This window comes from Triticum dicoccoides, chromosome 2A (genome assembly GCF_002162155.2).
Source record: "Triticum dicoccoides isolate Atlit2015 ecotype Zavitan chromosome 2A, WEW_v2.0, whole genome shotgun sequence".
NCBI classification, from domain to species: Eukaryota; Viridiplantae; Streptophyta; class Magnoliopsida; order Poales; family Poaceae; genus Triticum; species Triticum dicoccoides.
Genome location: NC_041382.1, coordinates 714,595,553 through 714,619,376, shown reverse-complemented (window position 1 = coordinate 714,619,376; position 23,824 = coordinate 714,595,553). Strand labels below are relative to the sequence as shown.

At 45.8% G+C, this 23,824-nt stretch overlaps 1 protein-coding gene across 1 annotated transcript; it reads left to right on the top strand.

Annotated features, from left to right (window-relative positions):
- The first annotated feature begins 601 nt into the window (after positions 1-601).
- On the top strand, positions 602-4,430 carry LOC119356517 (wall-associated receptor kinase 5-like). The gene is made up of 4 exons (XM_037623479.1): positions 602-740; positions 1,765-2,659; positions 2,775-2,918; positions 3,088-4,430. Exons 1-4 carry the CDS (start codon positions 732-734, stop codon positions 4,284-4,286), a joined length of 2,247 nt encoding a protein of 748 aa, XP_037479376.1. The 5' UTR covers positions 602-731; the 3' UTR covers positions 4,287-4,430.
- Positions 4,431-23,824: the final 19,394 nt, after the last annotated feature.

Genomic DNA, 23,824 nt, shown 5'->3' with positions numbered 1-23,824 from the left:
CGCAGCGGTCACGGGTCATCCGCGCTTTGTCGAGCTGCCGTTGTTGGCATTTTTTCTTCTTCTTTTTCTTTGGGCTTGTTGTGCTACTCGCTCCAGCATTGTGATGTGTACTTTGGTGATTTGTTTTGGAATACAAAGCGGGGAAAACCCTTTTTCGATAATCAACTCTGTGTGGAGCCTATGGAACGGGGAAACATCGAATATTCGGGAATCCAGAACAAGTTTCCAGCAGCTAATCCATCGAATACAGCCAATACAGCCAGCCATATTGGAGGATTTAGCGCGACGTAAGCATGAATTGAATTGTAGGCGCGCCCTGCTCTGCTGCTCCAGTTCAGTATTTTAACTGAAATTACGGTATGTGGGTGTTGAATCATGAATTCCCGACTTCCCGTCGGGGAATCTTTTAGCTAAGAAGATTCAGAGATAGTTCTGTACTGGGGAATAGTACTACTACTATACGGCAAAGACTTGACCCCCGCGAGTCTGCCATTGGGCCATGTTGCTGTCCTTGACTGGTTCCCGACGGACCATTGACGTCAAGAGTTCTCCGTGTGCATACATAGAAAACTCGAGCCGTCGTCCGCAGTTCTTCATCACACAACTACAGAAAGCAAAGCTCGAAACTGGCATGCTACTCTCGCCTCTCGGTGTCCTAGGAAAGGCAGATCCTGAAGCACAAGTAAATCGCTCGAGACACTTCTTCTCTTCGACGAGCACCGAATCCCTCCATGTTTCAGGTGAATTTTACATCAGTATCTTCTCTACAAATTGTCTTTTACAAGCTTTCAGTTCGTTTTTCAATTTCCGGGAAGTTTGAATGCTAGAAACACGAGTCGAATACATATTTGTTCCGAAGACTCTGAATTGCCGACGCCAGCTAGCGGCAAACACTAAATAGCTATCTAAATTTAACTTCCTCACCCTTGTGTTAGTTAGTTGCCATGTTTCCGGTACGGTGGGAACGAGGAACGGGAACGAGGGATGAGAGTTCGGTGGTTGAAAAAAATAGGATACAACGAGGGCATACATCTCTCGAACGATTATTTTATAGCGGGGACGTGATCCAATCCGTTTGGGTACGATGAACCTGGTACGGTACCATGGGTCGAGGAACGCAGTTCCTGAAGAACGATGACTCCCTGACGGTCAGCATTCCTTGCTGTTAATGGACCCCTTGCAACTAATGGACTGGAGGAAGAACGAGGAGTCCTTGAGAAAAGAAACGACAGCGTGAGTAAATTATGCCTCGCGTTTTGGCTGTTGGATCCTCGAATCTGAATCGAGGAGCAGGCTGCGGGAACGCCAAATCTTCATCGAATCGTACCGAGTCCGATTCCGGGTCGATGAATCGGGATCGAGGGATGGCCTACCGTTCCCTGTTTCCGGCTACTGTAGATTTTCTTAAAGCAGAGTCTAGTAGTTCACGCAACAAGCTTTTAACTAGGGCTTAGATGATCTTTAGACAAACAGAGGCTCGCTCCCTGATTCATTAATTAACATAGAACCACAGCTTTCGTTAGGACTTGCTTGACTGAATCTGTTCTTGCTTCGAACAGCAGATCCTAATTTGTTAAGACTTCCATAGCAAAAAAATTCATTTCTGTTCTCTCGGGATACTAGGTCAGACTTGCGTCTGTATATTTAGAGTAATCCCCAAATTTATCTGACCACATGGCCTCCATTTTTCTTGCAACCGGTTGTTTTATTTTCTGAAACGAAGTGTCGATTTAGTTGACAGTCTTGTGTTTACTTGTTCTGCAGCCCAACAATATGCAAATGCTCTTGCAGCTTGGCCTTGGTTTCGTATTGCTTGCAGCACAGTATGCACCTGGAATTGCAGCTCCTAGCTCACAGTGCCGGCGACAGTGTGGAAATGTTGAGATACCATACCCATTTGGTATCGATCCAGGCTGCTCGCTCACACAAGCCTTCGACCTCAGCTGTGAGGTCCAAGATGGCATCCCAAAGCCATTCAGTGGCGCCTTTGAGGTGCTCGACATTTCTTTGGCTCAAGGCACAGCCCGGGTGCTGAATTACATCTTGGGCTACTGCTATAACACCTCCACCGGGAGCATGGAGTATTTTGGCCAGTCCTGGGGGTTCAGTGGAGATCCTTCTTCTCCCTACCGGCTCTCCGACACCCAGAACAGGTTCACGGTCATCGGGTGCAGCGCCCTCGCCTTGATATCCGACTACGATGGCACGGGCTACCAGGGCTTGGGCGTCGCAACATGCCGCAATTTGTCAGACTTGGTGGACGGATCCTGCTCAGGTATGGGCTGCTCCCAGACCACAATACCAAAGAGGATGTATTACTACGACACAACTTTCTCGCCATCAGTTAACACAAGTCAAATCTGGGGGTTCAACCGCTGCAGCTATGCGGTACTAATGGAGGCAGCAGCATTTGAGTTCAACACTACGTACGTGAGCACAAACAAATTCAATGACACATATAACGGACGGGTGCCTATGATTCTTGACTGGGCTATAAGAGATGTGAAGTCATGTGATGCTGCAAAACAGAATACAACCGGTACTTACGCATGCCTCAGCGCCAACAGCAAGTGTGTGGATTCCACCAATGACCAAGGGTACACCTGCAATTGCACCAATGGTTATGAAGGCAACCCTTATCTTCAAGACGGATGCAAAGGTACATATTAATTTCGGCTGTCAATGTATATATGCACTAATGTCCATCAAACTGCACCTTGGGTGTAGGGGTCCCTTTACCTTATCTAAAATTTTGTTTTGCAAATTTGCTACAGATGTTAATGAATGCAACCGCAATCCATGCCCTTCAGATGGCTTTTGTCGCAATATTGTTGGAAAATACCGTTGTTCTTGTCGACTTGGCAAAAAATATGTCACTGAAAGCAATACATGCAACCCTAATATCGGCTTCATAATAGGTAACATCCAAACAAGTGAGGTCACCTAGCTAGACCATTAACTTCGTCACACTTTTTGCAATGCCATGAAAGCCATGCATCTAATCTTGGTTAATGTACTTTAACTATGTTTTACACTATTCATCACCTCAATCTAAAACATAATTGTCTCATCTAACGACATTATCAGGAGTTACAATGGGATTATTTGGTTTGATGGTTATCGTCATGATCACTATCTTCTGGGGACAAATGATAATTCAAAAGAGGAAACTGAATAAAGTTAAGCAGGAGTATTTCCATAAGCATGGAGGCGTGCTTTTGTTTGATAAGATGAAATCGGAGAAAGGTCTGGCTTTCAATGTATTTTCAGAAGCAGAACTCATACATGCCACCGACAACTTTGACAGTGGCAGAATAATTGGAAAAGGAGGCCATGGGACGGTTTATAAAGGTATAATAAAGAACATGCCGGTTGCAATTAAAAGATGTGCAGTAGTTGACGAGAGACAGAAGAAGGAATTTGGCCAGGAGATGCTCATTTTGTCCCAAATCAATCACAAGAACGTTGTCAAACTCTTGGGTTGTTGCCTTGAGGTGGAAGTTCCAATTCTAGTATATGAGTTTGTCCTAAATGGTACACTATTTGAGCTTATCCATGGCAAGAACCAAGCATTGGAAATATCTTTCAACACTCTCTTAAGGATTGCTCATGAAGCAGCTGAAGGACTCAGCTTCTTGCATTCGTATGCATCTCCCCCAATAATTCATGGTGATGTGAAAAGTTCCAACATCCTGCTTGATGATAACTACATGGCAAAAGTGTCAGACTTCGGAGCCTCCATACTAGCGCCATCTGACAAAGAGCAATTTGTCACAATGGTTCAAGGTACTTGCGGTTACCTTGATCCCGAATATATGCAAACATGCCAGTTAACAGACAAAAGCGATGTGTACAGTTTTGGAGTTATTCTTCTAGAGATTCTCACAGGCCAGCTGCCACTGAAGCTCGAGGGGTCTGAGAAGCAAAGAAGCTTGTCATTGATTTTCTTGTCTGCAATGAAGGAGAATAATCTAGAAGCTGTGTTGGTGAACCACGTGAAAGGCCAAGAGAGCATGGAGTTGTTGAGAGGAATTGCAGACCTGGCTAAGAGATGCCTAGACATGTGTGGCAACAACAGACCCTCCATGAAAGAGGTCGCCGATGAACTCAACAGATTGAGGAAACTTTCACTACATCCCTGGGTACAGCTCGGCGCCGAGACAGGAGTAGAAAACCTTCTTGGAGGAGATACTACTGGTGGGTATGAAATAGAATTAAGTGGTTACCCTATGGGCGAGAGTGAGAACCAGCCCATAAACCCTAGAAGTTCCTATTATGCAAGGTGAGAAAAAACATGTATTGTAATCGGTTAAACCTACTAAAGATACTTATGTTCCTTCTATACCTTGTTACAATGTGTAATATCTACGTTCCTTCTGAATCTTGTTACCATGTATTACAACTTATAAATTACAAATCACTTTTTAATCTATTCGATGTGTGATGTCTGTTCAACAACAACAAAACTTATTGGATATTCGTTCTATTTAAGTCTAATTCGTACATGCATACTACATCTGTATTTTAGAAAATGTGCAACTCTTCAAGGCTGATTATATTCTATTAATTTTTATATTTTAAAATAGGTTTCAATAAATATTATTATTCTATAGTACTAGATTTTATTATATTTTATTTTTATACAAGAAATTTTATTGAATCAAAAGGTGATAAGGCGATACAACCATAAATAGTTCATATCCTACTTCTCCACACCGAAAATGCACATAACCCGCAAAGATCTGAATACAAGAAAAGTTTAAAAAAAAAGAGGTTTAACCCCTGGCCCCTGCATCCAAACATGCACACATCCATCGGTATTAAATTATTAATAAAGGCATGACAAAAACATACATCAGAAAAAACCGAAGCCGCCATTCAACACCTATATATAGACTCGGCAATGGCATAGTGCCCCCACTATCTAGAACTAGGGTCAACACCGAGCCACCCCCAAGTGTGAAAGCGGGCTACGAGGGTTTGGATCTTCCGCTATGAACTAGGGGAGAGGATGACGAGAGACCGATGCATCATGGCCAATGCAAGAATTGGCTGATGTTGTGGTCGAAGAATCTTCTTCGTGTGGAGGTGGCCGGGAGAACACCAACGGCAATACCGATGCAAGGTATGATCACCCCACCTACGCAATTACCACCATCTGTCGTGTTGGGTGAGAGGGGACCACATGAAGAAGCGGGTCGAACCGTTCCGATGGCTGATCATGTCGCCCCCGTGGATGAAGATATGGATGATCATGGAGGAGGAGGACCCTCTCTCGTACATCAATACTGGCTATGACGACGGAGGAATGATGTATCGTCCACGATGCAGCTATATCTCCCACGTGTCGAGGCATGACTTGGAGGCATAACCGCATGGTGGTTTTGTCATAAGTGGGGTAATCTTCACACAATCGCATGTACTGAGTAAGAAGGGGATAAAGAGTTGGCTTACAATTGCCACTTCACACAATACATAAATAATTCATACATCATCCAAATACACTCAAAGACTGACTACGGTCAAATCCAAAAGAAAAGGAAAATAAACCCCAAATGCTAGATCCCCGATCGTCCCAACTGGGCTCCACTACTGATCATCAGGAAACGATACATAGTAACGACCAAGGTCCTCGTCGAACTCCCACTTGAGTTCGGTAGCATCACCTGCACTGGTATCATCGGCACCTGCAACTGTTTGGAAGTATCCGTGAGTCACGAGGACTCAGCATTCTCACACCCGTGAGATCAAGGTAATGAGGTGGAGCTGCAGCAAGCGCTAAGCAAATATGGTGGCTAACATACACAAATAAGAGAAAGGTGAGAAGCTACGCAAGTATATATATGCCGAGCCTTCCACCCTTTACCAAGTATATATATGCATTAATTAAATAAGAGATATTATGATATCCCAACATATCCATGTTCCAACATGGAACAAACTTCAACTTCACCTGCAACTAGCAACGCTATAAGAGGGTCTGAGCAAAAGCGGTAACCTAGCCAAACAACGGTTTGCTAGGAAGGTGGGTTAGAGGCTTGACATGGCAATATGGGAGGCATGATATAACAAGTGGTAGGTAGCGCGACATAGCTATAAAGTGAACAACTAGCAAGCAAAGATAGAGGTGATATCGAGGGTATGGTCATCTTGTCTGAAATCCCACTAGGAAGAAGAACGAGTCCATGAAGAATGAACCAACGTAGTCGAACGGATCCTCAGAAATGCGACATTACCGGAACTAACAAGAAGAAGCAATACCGGAAAGAAGCAAACAACATAGTAAACAACCATCACATAAACATGGCATGATGCACAATCAAGTATGATGCATGTCCGATTTAATGAGCATGGCATGGCAAACTACACAAACAATACTACAAATTAAGTGGAGCTCAATATGCAACGAGTTGCGTATTGACGAAACACCACATCAATTATTTAGTTCTCTCTCGTTTATGTAACCAACAATATTAAATGTTTCTAAACATGGCAAGAGGTGAAGCATATGAAAACTACAAATTTAAGCAAGTTTAAATGAGGCCGGAAAGAACAACAACAATTCCGGAAAATCCTCATATGCATATTTCGAGTTAGCTACTGTTCTTCCCTAAACATAATTTTAGAGTTGTTAAACATGCAAAGTAATGCCACCATATTAAACTATGCATTTTTCTACCCCATTTACATATATAGTTTATTTCAAATGGAGCTACGGTTATTTAGTTATGAAATAAAGCATTTTAGCATGGCATTTATGCAAATTAATGCAAAAAGCAATTTAAACATTATAAACATAGATGAAAGTAGCATATTACAAAACTAGATGAAATTCTAAGCATTTTACATATTAAGTTTGTTTAATTATGATGCATGGTTGTGAGTTATTAAATGCATGAAGTGCAAGGGCTTTTCTGTAAAACTGCAGTCTCTGGATAAATAGGAAATTCGCTGATAGGAAAAAAACAGAAGCGGGCCGAATCTGACTGGCCCATTAGTGCACAGGGTGGGGTGGGCGCGTCCTCACCCATGGGCCAAGCCCAGCTCGGTGGAAGCAGCAGGCTTGGCAGACCACAAAGGGGTGCTGGGCCTTGGGGAGGCAAGGAGGCCCACGCACGTGGCGGGCGCTGGCGGGATCTGGGCCTGGCGCGGCCTCGGTCAACGTAGGCGGGAGGGGCGCGTTCGCTCGTCGTCCCAACTCGAACTGGATGGGGCAGAAGCGTGGCTCTCGCCGAGAAGAAGCAGGACGGCGACAGCTGGGTGGAGGGGCGACGGCTTGAGTCAAGGGACCTCCGCCAGAGGGACTTGAGGGGCTCGTGTACGGGAGGCGGCGCAACAACAGATCGGGGTGGCGATGATGTTCCCTGTGGAGAAAGACAGACAGGGAATGAGAGGCGGCCCTGCTGGTGCTCGTCTTGGCAGGTTCGGGCGGCGAACGGAGCAGCTCCGGCGGTGGCGCTCGCCGGCGCGGTGTCGGAGATGGCAGGGGAGCGAGGTTGCTCGGGCCCAGCGCGAGGAAGCACGGAGGCGGGACGACACTGGAGCAGCAGTGACGGAACTCGGGGAGATGGCGGAGACGAACGGATCCGGCCGCGTGGCGGCGTTCTCCGGCGAGGTGGCGCGCGGGCGGAGCTGGAGGAGGCGATGCGAGGTCGTAGAGAAGGCGGGGCGCGGATGGCTAGGGCCTCGGGCCCAAGGAGAGGTAGCCGGCGAGGAGTGCCCTGCTCAAGGTGGTTAACGGGGAAGATGGCGCTTGGTCGAGGAGGTTGTGCCCGTGGTCGCCGGCGTGGCAAACGGCAGCGCAAGGAGACGAGGCCGAGCGCTCCTTCTCGGGCACGAGCGAGGAGGGGGCCGCGGGCAGAGGAGCTCGGGCTCCTGCAGGATTTGGGCGGCGCCGGTGGTGGTTGGCAGCGAGTGGAGGCTGAGGGGATTTGGATCGGAGGCGCAGCCACTGATTGGATGGGGATGGATCCCGAGGTGCGCGATGAGTGCAGCGGCGGCTGCAGGGACAAATCCCCTAGAATTTAGGGTTGGGCAGATTTGGTTAGGGGGTCATCTGCTATAAATAGCATATGGCCTAGAGGGGGCTTGGAACAAATTTGATCATCGGATTGCAATCGGATGATCAAGAATAAAAGGTTAGGTGAGTCCAAATAAGAAAACGGAGATATTTTAGAGATGTTTGGGGATGATTCGGATCCATCAGTAACGACAACCCGGGTCGGGTTCGGGTGAGTTTCGGACACACACGAGGGGTCGATGCACTGTGCAAAGAGGGGTTAGGCGAACGAGGTCAAGTGTGTGGTTGGACTGAGAAGAGAGAGGAGGAATGCAACCCGGCAACCGTTTCCGGAGACCGAAAACGTCCGACAATAGACCGGCTATAATGCCGCTATAGTTAACCGTTGGGGCGTCAAACGGACTCCGAATGCGATGAAACTTAGCAGGCGACCTACTAACAGCATAAAAACACCGCACACCAACTTTCATCCCATTTCGAAAACATTTTTCGGCCACTTATAAAATAATATTTCGGACGTGCCGCGGGCGCGTGGGAGTGCCGACGGGCTTAGAACGGACAACGGAAAGAACTGGGAGACCCGGACGGATGCAAGTTTTAAAAACATGCAGTTGCAACGCGGATGATGACAAGGAAAAATGCAACCTTCAAGAAAATGACATGGCAAAGACAGCGGATAACTGGAAGACACCTGGCGCATCGGATTCGGGGCGTTACAACACTCCACCACTACAAGAGGATCTCGTCTCGGGATCTAGGATGGCACCGGAGAGAAAATGGGAGTTGAAGAGGTAAAACAAAGTTGCTTCTTGACAACAGAGTGAAACCAATGAACCTTGAGAGGTTGAAAACTTGCAAGAAAGAACACAACAGAGTTGAACGAAATTTAGAGCACTCCGGTAGAAAAGAGAAACAAGGAACACCATGTGAACCTTGGAGGTTGCAGAGCTATGAATGACGATCACAATGGACAAGAAGGAATTCAAACCACTCTAGTTGAAACGAGATAGAGAAGGAATAAGAATTATATAATTTGGGCAGCACTCCGACCGTAAATGGAAGGAATTGAACATGAACTTAACAAGATGAGAGTACTTGAATGGAGGACCCGACACTCCGGTTGAATGGATAAGCAAAGGAAAGAACATGATCATTACAAAAATGGGATGATGGGTCGAAGCGTGCAACATCACAATGTCTCCGGAACAAAAGAATAGAAGCTAGACTATTGGGATAAAGGGACGGAGAAGAAAATGACAACTTCTGCCACAAATGAACTTGGAAAGCATCCTTGCAAAGAAGGATTGCACGGGGTTGTTGGGAAATCAACAATGAAAAGAACAAGCTTGTTGTGGGCTTATGGAAAATGTCTCAAAATCATGAGGTGAAATTCTGCCACTAACGGAAGCAATAGATTGGATTGATATCAACAAGGAGACGAGAAACTTATTTCACCGGGAGGATAAATGCAGAACTTGGGTCAATTATAAGCACCATAATAGCAACATTCCTTAGGGAAGGCTTTAGGTAACAATATGACACAAGATAACCCCAATGAAGAGATTGATGGATTTAAAATACCTCATTCTTGACAACATGTGAATCGCGAAACAAGAATGAAATTTGTCAAGAATGATATAGCACCACCTCAAATGATAGAAAGAATCGCACTTTGGAATGCAAGATGAAGAATGCTTGAACTCCTCAAAACAAAACATGTGTTGAACACCATGTATATTTTAGAGTATAGCTTGACGGATCTTAACTTCGAGAGAGATCTTGAAGAACAATTGAAAAATGAAAGAATCCTTGACGAGCCACCATGAAGAAACTTTCGAAGAACTCGGGATAGCTAAAAAGAAGGTCGCAAGGAAAAGAAGCTTGAAAAGAATAAGATGAATCCTTGCATTGATTAGATGGAGCTTCGCGACGAGATAAAGCGGAAAACTTGGAACTCCAGAAAGAAAAGATGAAGCATCTCGAACCGAGAATGTGATATGATGAACAACTCCGGAAAGAATTAATTAAATCACTTGGATGAAACAATAATAAGAATTACGTTATGCATATCCTTCACCAATTTAAATTGATGACAAGCAATGGATTTGGCATACTACTTATTCTCGTAGAAATGATTAAGAGAGATACAGCGTAAACTTGAGAAAGGTCTTCAATGATCCGCTGGTAGGATTGGAAAGAACGAATGAATTGATATGATAACCAAGGAAGAGAACTCTTGAACGGACCACCGTAAGAATTGAAAATGAACGAAGGAAAAAGCACGAATCACCAGGAAGAATTGTAAATTGAACAAAGATATTTGAGAGAATTTAGATACTAGTGAACGAAGAGATCACGAGCTAATTAGGGAATACTTGAACGATGCACCGGAAGAATTCGAGAACGAGAGCTGAAAGCTGAGAATGAATAAATCTTCTGAAATGATGGCCTTTGGATGATCAAGAAAAAACGAAAAACAACTCCTAAAATGCTCCGGATGGGTGAAAAGAATTCTCACAATCGAAAACAATTGTGAGAGGATGGCAACAAGCTTGAACTACGCATCTTCAAGAGAACAGAGCAAGATTTAAGAGAAAAATATTCTTCAGTCTTCAAAATTCGAGAATGACGACGAGAAACACCACCATGAATTGTTGAGGCACTTCAGAACAATAAAGAATAGAAATGTTGAACCAATGATGAAAAGAAATTGAAAACGATCTTGGAGAAGGCATATGACTGATGATGATTCACTCTTACCTCAAACTTGGAGAAGAATTTAAGAGTAACACCGGGAAAATAGAAGAGCTAGGTAAGATCGTGGGAAAAAGCCTGTGGGTTAGGGCCCACTCAAAAGAAACACCGTTGAAATGATTACTTGAAAGGGAGATTGCACCAGTTGAATTAAATGGCTTGAATAAGGTAAGAACCTCAAAATAGCTTGAAAGGATTAAGAATGGAAACTTGAATCTTTTGAGATATCTTCAGCACTCCAAAACAATTGAATAGCAAGATGAGAATTATTAAGAGCTGCACCGGCATGAGAAAGCATTTGAAACAAGGAAAGGAATATGATCAACACCGAAAGCTTGCATTGAATCCACCGGAGAAGAAAAGAGAATGAAGAATCATAACTTGAAGCTCCGTTAGTATCTTCCTGAGAATCACCGGATAAGAACATTGACGGAAAAGAATGGAGAGACTTCCCATCAATAAAAGGATACTTGAATAAGAAATCTGATTCCTTTAAGAAAAGGGTGGGAGGGCGGGGAAAACAAAGACAACTTGGGATGGATGAAACAAACACTGTTGAGAAAACTTAGAATTGATCTTGCGGATGTTGAAAATGATCGGATCCACTTGAAGAGGAGTGATACGTCTCCAACGTATCTATATTTTTTGATTGCTCCATGCTATATTATGTAGTGTTTTGGACATTATTGGGCTTTATTATTCACTTTTATATTATTTTTTGGACTAACCTATTAACCAAAGGCCCAGGCCAGAATTGCTGTTTTTTTTGCCTATTTTAGGGTTTCGAAGAAAAGGAATATCAAACGGAGTCCAAACAGAATGAAACCTTCGGGAACGTGATTTTCTCACCGAACATGATCCAGGAGACTTGGACCCTATGTCAAGAAACAAAGGAGGAGGCCACGAGGTAGGGGGCGCGCCGACCCCCCCCCCCAGGCGCGCCCTCAACCCTCGTGGCCTCCTGTTGCTCCACCGACGTACTCCTTCCTCCTATATATACCTACTGTTGGGGAACGTTGCAGAAAACAAAATTTTTCCTACGGTTTCACCAAGATCCATCTATGAGTTCATCTAGCAACGAGTGATTGGATGCATCTACATACCTTTGTAGATCGCGAGTGGAAGCGTTCAAAGAATGGGGATGAGGTAGTCGAACACGACGTGATCCAAATCACCGGAGATCCTAGCACCGAACGGATGGCACCTCCGCGTTCAACACACGTACGGTCAGCGTAACGTCTCCTTCTTCTTGATCCAACAAGAGGGAAGGAGAGGTTGAGGAAGATGGCTCCAGCAGCAGCACGACGGCGTGGTGGTGATGGAGCTGCAGTACTCCGTCAGGGCTTCGCCAAGCGCTATGGAGGAGGAGGAGGTGTTGGAGAGGGAGAAGGAGGCAACCAAAGGCATGGGTGAAAAAGCCCTCCTTCCCCCACTATATATAGGAGGGCCTAGGGGGGGCGCCGGCCCTAGGAGATCCAATCTCCTAGGGGGGCGGCGGCCAAGGGAGGTTTCCCTCCCCCCAAAGGCACCTAGGGGTGCCTTCCACTTGTGGGACTCTTCCCCTTTGGAAACCCTAGGCGCATGGGCCCCTTGGGGCTGGTGCCCTTGGCCCATGTAGGCCAAGGCGCACCCCCCTACAGCCCATGTGGCCCCCGGGGCAGGTGGACCCACCCGGTGGACCCCCGGGACCCTTCCGGTGGTCCCCGTACAATACCGGTGACCCCGAAACTTGTCCCGATGGCCGAAACAACACTTCCTATATATAATTCTTTACCTCCGGACCATTCCGGAACTCCTCGTGACGTCCGGGATCTCATCCGGGACTCTGAACAACATTCGGGTTACTACATATACATATCCCTACAACCCTAGCGTCACTGAACCTTAAGTGTGTAGACCCTACGGGTTCGGGAGATATGTATACATGACCGAGACGACTCTCCGGTCAATAACCAACAGCGGGATCTGGATACCCATGTTGGCTCCCACATACTCCACGATGATCTCATCGGATGAACCACGATGTCGAGGATTCAAGCAACCTCGTATACAATTCCCTTTGTCAATCGATATGTTACTTGCCCGAGATTCGATCGTCGGTATCCCAATACCTCGTTCAATCTCGTTACCGGCAAGTCACTTTACTCGTACCCTAATGCATGATCCCTTGACCAGACACTTGGTCACTTTGAGCTCATTATGATGATGCATTACCGAGTGGGCCCAGTGATACCTCTCCGTCATACGGAGTGACAAATCCCAGTCTTGATCCGTGTCAACCCAACAGACACTTTCGGAGATACCCGTAGTCTACCTTTATAGTCACCCAGTTACGTTGTGACGTTTGGTATACCCAAAGCACTCCTACGGTATCCGGGAGTTACACGATCTCATGGTCTAAGGAAAAGATACTTTGACATTGGAAAAACTCTAGCAAACGAACTATACGATCTTTAAGCTATGTTTAGGATTGGGTCTTGTCCATCACATCATTCTCCTAATGATGTGATCTCGTTATCAATGACATCCAATGTCCACAGTCAGGAAACCATGACTATCTGTTGATCAACGAGCTAGTCAACTAGAGGCTTACTAGGGACATGTTGGTGTCTGTTATTCACACATGTATTACGATTTCCGGATAACTCAATTATAGCATGAATAAAGACAATTATCATGAACAAGGAAATATAATAATAATGCTTTTATTATTGCCTCTAGGGCATATTTCCAACACCTACGTACCCCCAAACGATCAGATACGGAGCCAAAACCCTAATTCCACCGCCGTAACTTTCTGTATCCACGAGATCCCATCTTGGGGCCTGTTCTGAAGCTCCGCCGGAGGGGGTATCCATCACGGAGGGCTTCTACATCATCACCATAGCCCCTCCGATGAAGTGTGAGTAGTTTACCTCAGACCTTTGGGTCCATAGTTATTAGCTAGATGGCTTCTTCTCTCTTTTTGGATCCCAATACAATGTTCTCCCCCTCTCTTGTGGAGATCTATTCGATGCAATCTTCTTTTTGCGGTGTGTTTGTTGAGACCGATGAATTGTGGGTTTAAGATCAAGTCTATCTATGAACAATATTTGAATCTTCTCTGAATTCTTTTATGTATGATTGGTTATCTTTGCAAGTCTCTTCGAATTATCAGTTTGGTTTGGCCTACTAGATTGATCTTTCTGTTGGGGAACGTTGCAGAAAACAAAAATTTTCCTACTCGTTTCACCAAGATCATCTAGGAGTTCATCTAGCAACGAGTCATTGGATGCATCTACATACCTTTGTAGATCGCGAGCGGAAGCGTTCAAGAGAACGGTGATGATGTAGTCGTACTCGACGTGATCCAAATCACCGATGACCAGCGCCGAACGGACGGCACCTCCGCGTTCAACACACGTACGGGACGGGAGACGTCTCCTCCTTCTTGATCCAGCAAGGGGGAAGGAGAGGTTGATGAAGATCCAGCAGCACGACGGCGTGGTGGTGGATGCAGGGCGTCACAGCAGCAGGGCTTCGCCGAGACTACGAGGGAGAGACGTAACGGGGGGAGATGGAGGCGCCAGGGGCTGGTCTGTTCAGGTATGAAGTCCCTCCTCTCCCCCACTATATATAGGGGTGCCAGGGGGGGCGCCGGCCCTAGTAGATGAGATCTACTAGGGGGGGCGGCGGCCAAGGGGAGGTTTCCCTCCCCCCCAAGGCACCTAGGGGTGCCTTCCACCACTAGGACTCCTCCTAGGGGGAAACCCTAGGCGCATGGGCCTATAGGGGCTGGTGCCCTTGGCCCATCTAGGCCAAGGCGCACCCCCTACAGCCCATGTGGCCCCCCGGGACAGGTGGCCCCACCCGGTGGACCCCCGGGACCCTTCCGGTGGTCCCGGTACAATACCGATAACCCCGAAACTTGTCCCGATGCCCGAAATAGCACTTCCTATATATAATTCTTTACCTCCGGACCATTTTGGAACTCCTCGTGACGTCCGGGATCTCATCCGGGACTCCGAACAACATTCGGGTTTCTGCATATACATATCTTCATAACCCTAGCGTCACCGAACCTTAAGTGTGTAGACCCTACGGGTTCGGGAGACAAGCAGACATGACCGAGACGACTCTCCGGTCAATAACCAACAGTGGGATCTGGATACCCATGTTGGCTCCCACATGCTCCATGATGATCTCATCGGATGAACCACGATGTCGAGGATTTAATCAATCCCGTACGCTATTCCCTTTGTCTATCGATATGTTACTTGCCCGAGATTCGATCGTCGGTATCCCAATACCTCGTTCAATCTCATTACCGGCAAGTCACTTTACTCGTACCGTAATGCATGATCCCGTGACCAGACACTTGGTCACTCTGAGCTCATTATGATGATGCATTACCGAGTGGGCCCAGTGATACCTCTCCGTCATATGGAGTGACAAATCCCAGTCTTGATCCATGTCACCCAACAGACACTTTCGGAGATGCCCGTAGTCTACCTTTATAGTCACCCAGTTACGTTGTGACGTTTGGCATACCCAAAGCACTCCTACGGTATCCGGGAGTTACACGATCTCATGGTCTAAGGAAAAGATACTTTGACATTGGAAAACTCTAGCAAACGAACTATACGATCTTGTGCTATGTTTAGGATTAGGTCTTGTCCATCACATCATTCTCCCAATGATGTGATCTCGTTATCAATGACATCCAGTGTCCATAGTCAGGAAACCATGACTATCTGTTGATCAACGAGCTAGTCAACTAGAGGCTCACTAGGGACATGTTGGTGTCTGTTATTCACACATGTATTACGATTTCCGGATAACACAATTATAGCATGAATAAAGACAATTATCATGAACAAGGAAATATAATAATAATGCTTTTATTATTGCCTCTAGGGCATATTTCCAACAGTCTCCCACTTGCACTAGAGTCAATAATCTAGTTACATTGTGATGAATCGAACACCCATGGAATTCTGGTGTTGATCATGTTTTGCTCTAGGGAGAGGTTTAGTCAACGGATCTGCTACATTCAGGTCCGTATGTACTTTACAAATCTCTATGTCTCCATCTTGAACATTTTCACGAATGGAGTTGAAGCGACGCTTGATGTGCCTTGTCTTCTTGTGAAACCTGGGCTCCTTGGCAAGTGCAATAGCTCCAGTGTTATCACAGAAGAGCTTGATCGGCCCCGACGCATTGGGTATGACTCCTAGGTCGGTGATGAACTCCTTCACCCATATTGCTTCATGTGCTGCCTCCGAGGCTGCCATGTACTCCGCTTCACATGTAGATCCCGCCACGACGCTTTGCTTGCAACTGCACCAGCTTACTGCCCCACCATTCAAAATATACACGTATCCGGTTTGTGACTTAGAGTCATCCAGATCTGTGTCGAAGCTAGCGTCGACATAACCCTTTACGACGAGCTCTTCGTCACCTCCATAAACGAGAAACATTTCCTTAGTCCTTTTCAGGTACTTCAGGATATTCTTGACCGCTGTCCAGTGTTCCTTGCCGGGATTACTTTGGTACCTTCCTACCAAACTGACGGCAAGGTTAACATCAGGTCTGGTACACAACATGGCATACATAATAGAACCTATGGCTGAGGCATAGGGGATGATGCTCATCTCTTCTATATCTTCTGCCGTGGTCGGACATTGAGCTGAGCTCAATTTCACACCTTGTAACACAGGCAAGAACCCCTTCTTGGATTGATCCATATTGAACTTCTTCAATATCTTATCAAGGTATGTGCTTTGTGAAAGACCTATGAGGCGTCTCGATCTATCTCTGTAGATTTTGATGCCTAATATATAAGCAGCTTCTCCAAGGTCCTTCATTGAAAAACTTTTATTCAAGTAGGCCTTGATGCTGTCCAAGAGTTCTATATCATTTCCCATCAACAGTATGTCATCTACATATAATATGAGAAATGCTACAGAGCTCCCATTCACTTTCTTGTAAACGCAGGCTTCTCCATAAGTCTGTGTAAACCCAAACGCTTTGATCATCTCATCAAAGCGAATGTTCCAACTCCGAGATGCTTGCACCAGCCCATAAATCGAGCGTTGGAGCTTGCACACTTTGTCAGCATTCTTAGGATCGACAAAACCTTCCGGCTGCATCATATACAATTCTTCCTTAAGGAAACCATTAAGGAATGCCGTTTTGACGTCCATTTGCCATATTTCGTAATCATAGAATGCGGCAATTGCTAACATGATTCGGACGGACTTCAGCTTCGCTACCGGTGAGAAAGTCTCATCGTAGTCAACCCCTTGAACTTGTCGATAACCCTTAGCGACAAGCCGAGCTTTATAGATGGTCACATTACCATCCTCGTCTGTCTTCCTCTTAAAGATCCATTTATTTTCTATGGCTCGCCGCTCAACGGGCAAGTCAGTCAAAGTCCATACTTTGTTTTCATACATGGATCCTATCTCGGATTTCATGGCTTCTAGCCATTTGTCGGAATTCGGGCCCGCCATCGCTTCTTCATAGTTCGAAGGTTCACCGTTGTCTAACAACATGATTTCCAAGACAGGGTTGCCGTACCACTCTGGTGCGGAACGTGTCCTTGTGGACCTTCGAATTTCAGTAGGGGCTTGATCAGAAGTATCTTGATCATTAACTTCCTCTCTAGTCGGTGCAGGCACCTCAGGAACATTTTCTTGAGTTGCGCCATTTTTCGGTTCAAGAGGTAATACTTCATCAAGCTCTACTTTCCTCCCACTTACTTCTTTCGAGAGAAACTCTTTCTCCAGAAAGGACCCATTCTTGGCAACAAAGATCTTGCCTTCAGATCTGAGGTAGAAGGTGTACCCAATAGTTTCTTTTGGGTATCCTATGAAGACGCATTTTTCCGACTTGGGTTCGAGCTTTTCAGGTTGAAGTTTCTTGACATAAGCATCGCATCCCCAAACTTTTGGAAACGACAGGTTAGGTTTCTTCCCAAACCATAATTCATACGGTGTCGTCTCAACGGATTTCGACGGAGCCCTATTTAAAGTGAATGCGGCAGTCTCTAAAGCATAGCCCCAAAAAGAAAGCGGTAAATCGGTAAGAGACATCATAGATCGCACCATATCTAACAGAGTGCGATTACGACGTTCGGACACACCATTACGCTGAGGTGTTCCAGGCGGCGTGAGTTGTGAAACTATTCCACATTTTCTTAAGTGTGCCCCAAACTCGTGACTCAAGTATTCTCCTCCACGATCTGATCGTAGAAACTTGATTTTCCTGTCACGTTGATTTTCAACCTCACTCTGAAATTCCTTGAACTTTTCAAAGGTTTCAGACTTGTGTTTCATTAAGTAGATATACCCATACCTACTTAAATCATCAGTGAGGGTGAGAACATAACGATAGCCACCGCGAGCCTCAACACTCATCGGACCGCACACATCAGTACGTATGATTTCCAATAAGTCGGTTGCTCGCTCCATTGTTCCTGAGAACGGAGTCTTGGTCATTTTACCCATAAGGCATGGTTCGCACGTGTCAAATGATTCATAATCAAGAGACTCTAAAAGTCCATCAGCATGGAGCTTCTTCATGCGTTTGACACCTATGTGACCAAGGCGGCAGTGCCACAAGTATGTGGGACTATCATTATCAACCTTACTTCTTTTGGTACTCACATTATGAACATGTGTAGCATCACGTTCGAGATTCATAAAGAATAAACCATTCACCATAGGAGCATGACCATAAAACATATCTCTCATAAAATGGAACAACCATTATTCTCAGATTTAAAAGAGTAGCCATCTCGAATTAAACGAGATCCCGATACAATGTTCATGCTCAAAGCTGGCACTAAATAACAATTATTAAGGTTTAAAACTAATCCCGAAGGGAGATGCAGAGGCAGCGTGCCGACAGCGATCACATTGACCTTGGAACCATTCCCGACGCGCATCGTCACCTCGTCCTTTGCCAGTTTCCGCTTATTCCGCAGCCCCTGCTTTGAGTTACAAATGTGAGCAACTGCACCGGTATCAAATACCCAGGAGCCACTACGGGCACTAGTAAGGTACACATCAATTACATGTATATCACATATACCTTTTGTTTTGCCGGCCTTCTTATCCGCTAAGTACTTAGGGCAGTTCCGCTTCCAGTGACCGCTTCCCTTGCAATAAAAGCACTCAGTCTCGGGCTTGGGTCCATTCTTTGGCTTCTTCCTGGCAGCTTGCTTGCCGGGCGTGGCAACCTCCTTGCCGTCCTTCTTGAAGTTCTTTTTACCCTTGCCTTTCTTGAACTTAGTGGTTTTATTGACCATCAACACTTGATGTTCCTTCCTGACTTCTACCTCTGCTGATTTCAGCATAGCAAATACTTCAGGAATGGTCTTTTCCATCCCCTGCATATTGAAGTTCATCACAAAGCTCTTGTAGCTTGGTGGAAGCGACTGGAGGATTCTGTCAATGACCGCATCATCCGGGAGATTAACTCCCAGCTGAGTCAAGCGGTTATGCAATCCAGACATAGTGAGTATGTGCTCACTGACATAACTGTTTTCCTCCATCTTACAGCTGAAGAATTTGTCGGAGACTTCATATCTCTTGACCCGGGCATGAGCTTGGAAAACCATTTTCAGCTCTTCGAACATCTCATATGCTCCATGTCTCTCAAAACGCTTTTGGAGCCCCGGCTCTAGGCTGTAAAGCATGCCGCACTGAACGAGGGAGTAGTCATCGAAACGTGCCTGCCAAGCGTTCATAACATCTTGTTCTGCAGGGAGAACGGGTGCGTCACCAAGCGGTGCTTGTAGGACATAATCTTTCTTGGCAGCTATGAGGATGATCCTCAGGTTCCGGACCCAGTCCGTATAGTTGCTGCCATCGTCTTTCAGCTTAGTTTTCTCTAGGAACGCGTTGAAGTTGAGGACTACGTTGGCCATTTGATCTACAAGACATATTGCAAAGATTTTAGACTAAGTTCATGATAATTAAGTTCAACTAATCAAATTATTAGTGAACTCCCACTTAGATTAGACATCCCTCTAGTCATCTAAGTATTACATGATCCGAGTTAACTAGACCGTGTCCGATCATCACGTGAGACGGACTAGTCAACATCGGTGAACATCTTCATGTTGATCGTATCTACTATACGACTCATGCTCGACCTTTCGGTCTTCTGTGTTCCGAGGCCATGTCTGTACATGCTAGGCTCGTCAAGTCAACCTAAGTGTTTGCATGTGTAAATCTGTCTTACACCCGTTGTATGTGAACGTCTGAATAAAACACCCGATCATCACGTGGTGTTTTGAAACAGCGAACTGTCGCAACGGTGCACAGTTAGGGGGAACACTTCTTGAAATTAGTATGAGGGATCACCTTATTTACTACCGTCGTTCTAAGTAAACAAGATGCAAAACATGATAAACATCACATGCAACCAAATAATAAACGTGACATGATATGGCCAATTATCACATAGCTCCTTTGATCTCCATCTTGGGGCTCCATGATCATCTTGTCACCGGCTTGACACCATGATCTCCATCATCATGATCTCCATCATCGTGTCTCCATGAAGTTGCTCGCCAACTATTACTTCTACTACTATGGCTAACGCGTTTAGCAATAAAGTAAAGTAATTTACATGGCGTTTCTTGATGACACGCAGGTCATATAAAAGAATAAAGACAACTCCTATGGCTCCTGCCGGTTGTCATACTCATCGACATGCAAGTCGTGAATCCTATTACAATAGCATGAACATCTCATACATCACATACAGATCATTCATCATTCATCACAACTTTGGCCATATCATATCACAAACCACTTGCTGCAAAAACAAGTTAGACGTCCTCTAATTGTTGTTGCAAGTTTTACGTGGCTGAATTAGGGTTCTAGCAAGAACATTTTCTTACCTACGTTAAAGCCACAACGTGATTTGTCAACTTCTATTTACCCTTCATAAGGACCCTGTTCATCGATTCCGCTCCAACTAAAGTAGGAGAGACAGACACCCGCCAGCCACCTTATGCATCTAGTGCATGTTAGTCGGTGGAACCGGTCTCACGTAAGCGTACGTGTAAGGTTGGTCCGGGCCGCTTCATCCCACAATACCGCTGAAGCAAGAAAGGACTAGTAACGGCAAGAAAGTTGACAAATCTATGCCCACAACAAATTGTGTTCTACTCGCGCAAGAAGAACTACGCATAGACCTAGCTCATGATGCCACTGTTGGGGAACGTTGCAGAAAACAAAAAAATTCCTACTCGTTGCACCAAGATCATCTAGGAGTTCATCTAGCAACGAGTCATTGGATGCATCTACATACCTTTGTAGATCGCGAGCGGAAGCGTTCAAGAGAACGGTGATGATGTAGTCGTACTCGACGTGATCCAAATCACCGATGACCAGCGCCGAACGGACGGCACCTCCGCGTTCAACACACGTACGGGACGGGAGACGTCTCCTCCTTCTTGATCCAGCAAGGGGGAAGGAGAGGTTGATGAAGATCCAGCAGCATGACGGCGTGGTGGTGGATGCAGGGCGTCACAGCAGCAGGGCTTCGTCGAGACTACGAGGGATGGACGTAACGGGGGGAGATGGAGGCGCCAGGGGCTGGTCTGTTCAGGTATGAAGTCCCTCCTCTCCCCCACTATATATAGGGGTGCCAGGGGGGGCGCCGGCCCTAGTAGATGAGATCTACTAGGGGGGGCGGCGGCCAAGGGGAGGTTTCCCTCCCCCCCAAGGCACCTAGGGGTGCCTTCCACCACTAGGACTCCTCCTAGGGGGAAACCCTAGGCGCATGGGCCTATAGGGGCTGGTGCCCTTGGCCCATCTAGGCCAAGGCGCACCCCCTACAGCCCATGTGCCCCCCCCCGGGACAGGTGGCCCCGCCCGGTGGACCCCCGGGACCCTTCCGGTGGTCCCGGTACAATACCGATAACCCCGAAACTTGTCCCGATGCCCGAAATAGCACTTCCTATATATAATTCTTTACCTCCGGACCATTATGGAACTCCTCGTGACGTCCGGGATCTCATCCGGGACTCCGAACAACATTCGGGTTTCTGCATATACATATCTTCATAACCCTAGCGTCACCGAACCTTAAGTGTGTAGACCCTACGGGTTCGGGAGACAAGCAGACATGACCGAGACGACTCTCCGGTCAATAACCAACAGCGGGATCTGGATACCCATGTTGGCTCCCACATGCTCCACGATGATCTCATCGGATGAACCACGATGTCGAGGATTTAATCAATCCCGTACGCTATTCCCTTTGTCTATCGATATGTTACTTGCCCGAGATTCGATCGTCGGTATCCCAATACCTCGTTCAATCTCGTTACCGGCAAGTCACTTTACTCGTACCGTAATGCATGATCCCGTGACCAGACACTTGGTCACTCTGAGCTCATTATGATGATGCATTACCGAGTGGGCCCAGTGATATCTCTCCGTCATACGGAGTGACAAATCCCAGTCTTGATCCATGTCACCCAACAGACACTTTCGGAGATACCCGTAGTCTACCTTTATAGTCACCCAGTTACGTTGTGACGTTTGGCATACCCAAAGCACTCCTACGGTATCCGGGAGTTACACGATCTCATGGTCTAAGGAAAAGATACTTTGACATTGGAAAACTCTAGCAAACGAACTATACGATCTTGTGCTATGTTTAGGATTGGGTCTTGTCCATCACATCATTCTCCCAATGATGTGATCTCGTTATCAATGACATCCAGTGTCCATAGTCAGGAAACCATGACTATCTATTGATCAACGAGCTAGTCAACTAGAGGCTCACTAGGGACATGTTGGTGTCTGTTATTCACACATGTATTACGATTTCCGGATAACACAATTATAGCATGAATAAAGACAATTATCATGAACAAGGAAATATAATAATAATGCTTTTATTATTGCCTCTAGGGCATATTTCCAACACTTTCTTGCAATGGGAGAAGTGCTTAGCTTTGGGTTCAATCTTGTGGTGTCCTTTCCTAGTGACAGTAGGGGCAGCAAGGCACGCATTGTATTGTTGCCATTGAGGATAACAAGATGGGGTTTTCATCATATTGCATGATTTTATCCCTCTACATCATGTCATCTTGCTTAAGGCGTTACTCTATTTTCATGAACTTAATACTCTAGACGCATGCTGGATAGCGGTCGATGACTGGAGTAATAGTAGTAGATGCAGGCAGGAGTCGGTCTACTTGTCTCGGACGTGATGCCTATATACATGATCATACCTAGATATTCTCATAACTATGCTCAATTCTGTCAATTGCTCAACAGTAATTCGTTCACCCACCGTAAAATACCTATGCTCTTGAGAGAAGCCACTAGTGAAAACTATGGCCCCCGGGTCTATCTTCATCATATTAATCTTCCAATACTTAGTTATTTCCTTTGCTTTTACTTTGGTTTTATTTTACTTTGCATCTTTATCATAAAAATACAAAAATATTATCTTATCATATCTATCAGATCTCACTCTCGTAAGTGGCCGTGTAGGGATTGTCAACCCCTTATCGCGTTGGTTGCGAGGATTTATTTGTTTTGTGCAGGTGCGAGGGACTCGCGCGTAGCCTCTTACTGGATTGATACCTTGGTTCTCAAAAACTGAGGGAAATACTTATGCTACTTTGCTGCATCATCCCTTCCTCTTCGGGGAAAACCAACGCAGTGCTCGAGAGGTAGCAAGAAGGATTTCTGGCGCCGTTTCTGGGGAGTCTACGCAAAAGTCAATATACCAAGTACCCATCACAATCCTTATCTCCCGCATTACATTATTTTCCATTTGCCTCTCGTTTTCCTCTCCCCCACTTCACCCTTGCCGTTTTATTCGCCCTCTCTCTCTCTCTCTATTCTCCCTCTCTTTTTCCGTTCGCCTCTTTTCCGTTTGCTTGTCGCTATGGCTAGTCCCTTATCTTCTCCGTTGTCTCCCGAGAATGAAATTCTAAATTTTAAGCAAAGGGAGGGAGAAAATCTAAAAGACGCTTGGTATAGAATTTGCAATGCTCAAAATAGATCTACCAGGAAGCAATCTACTTCC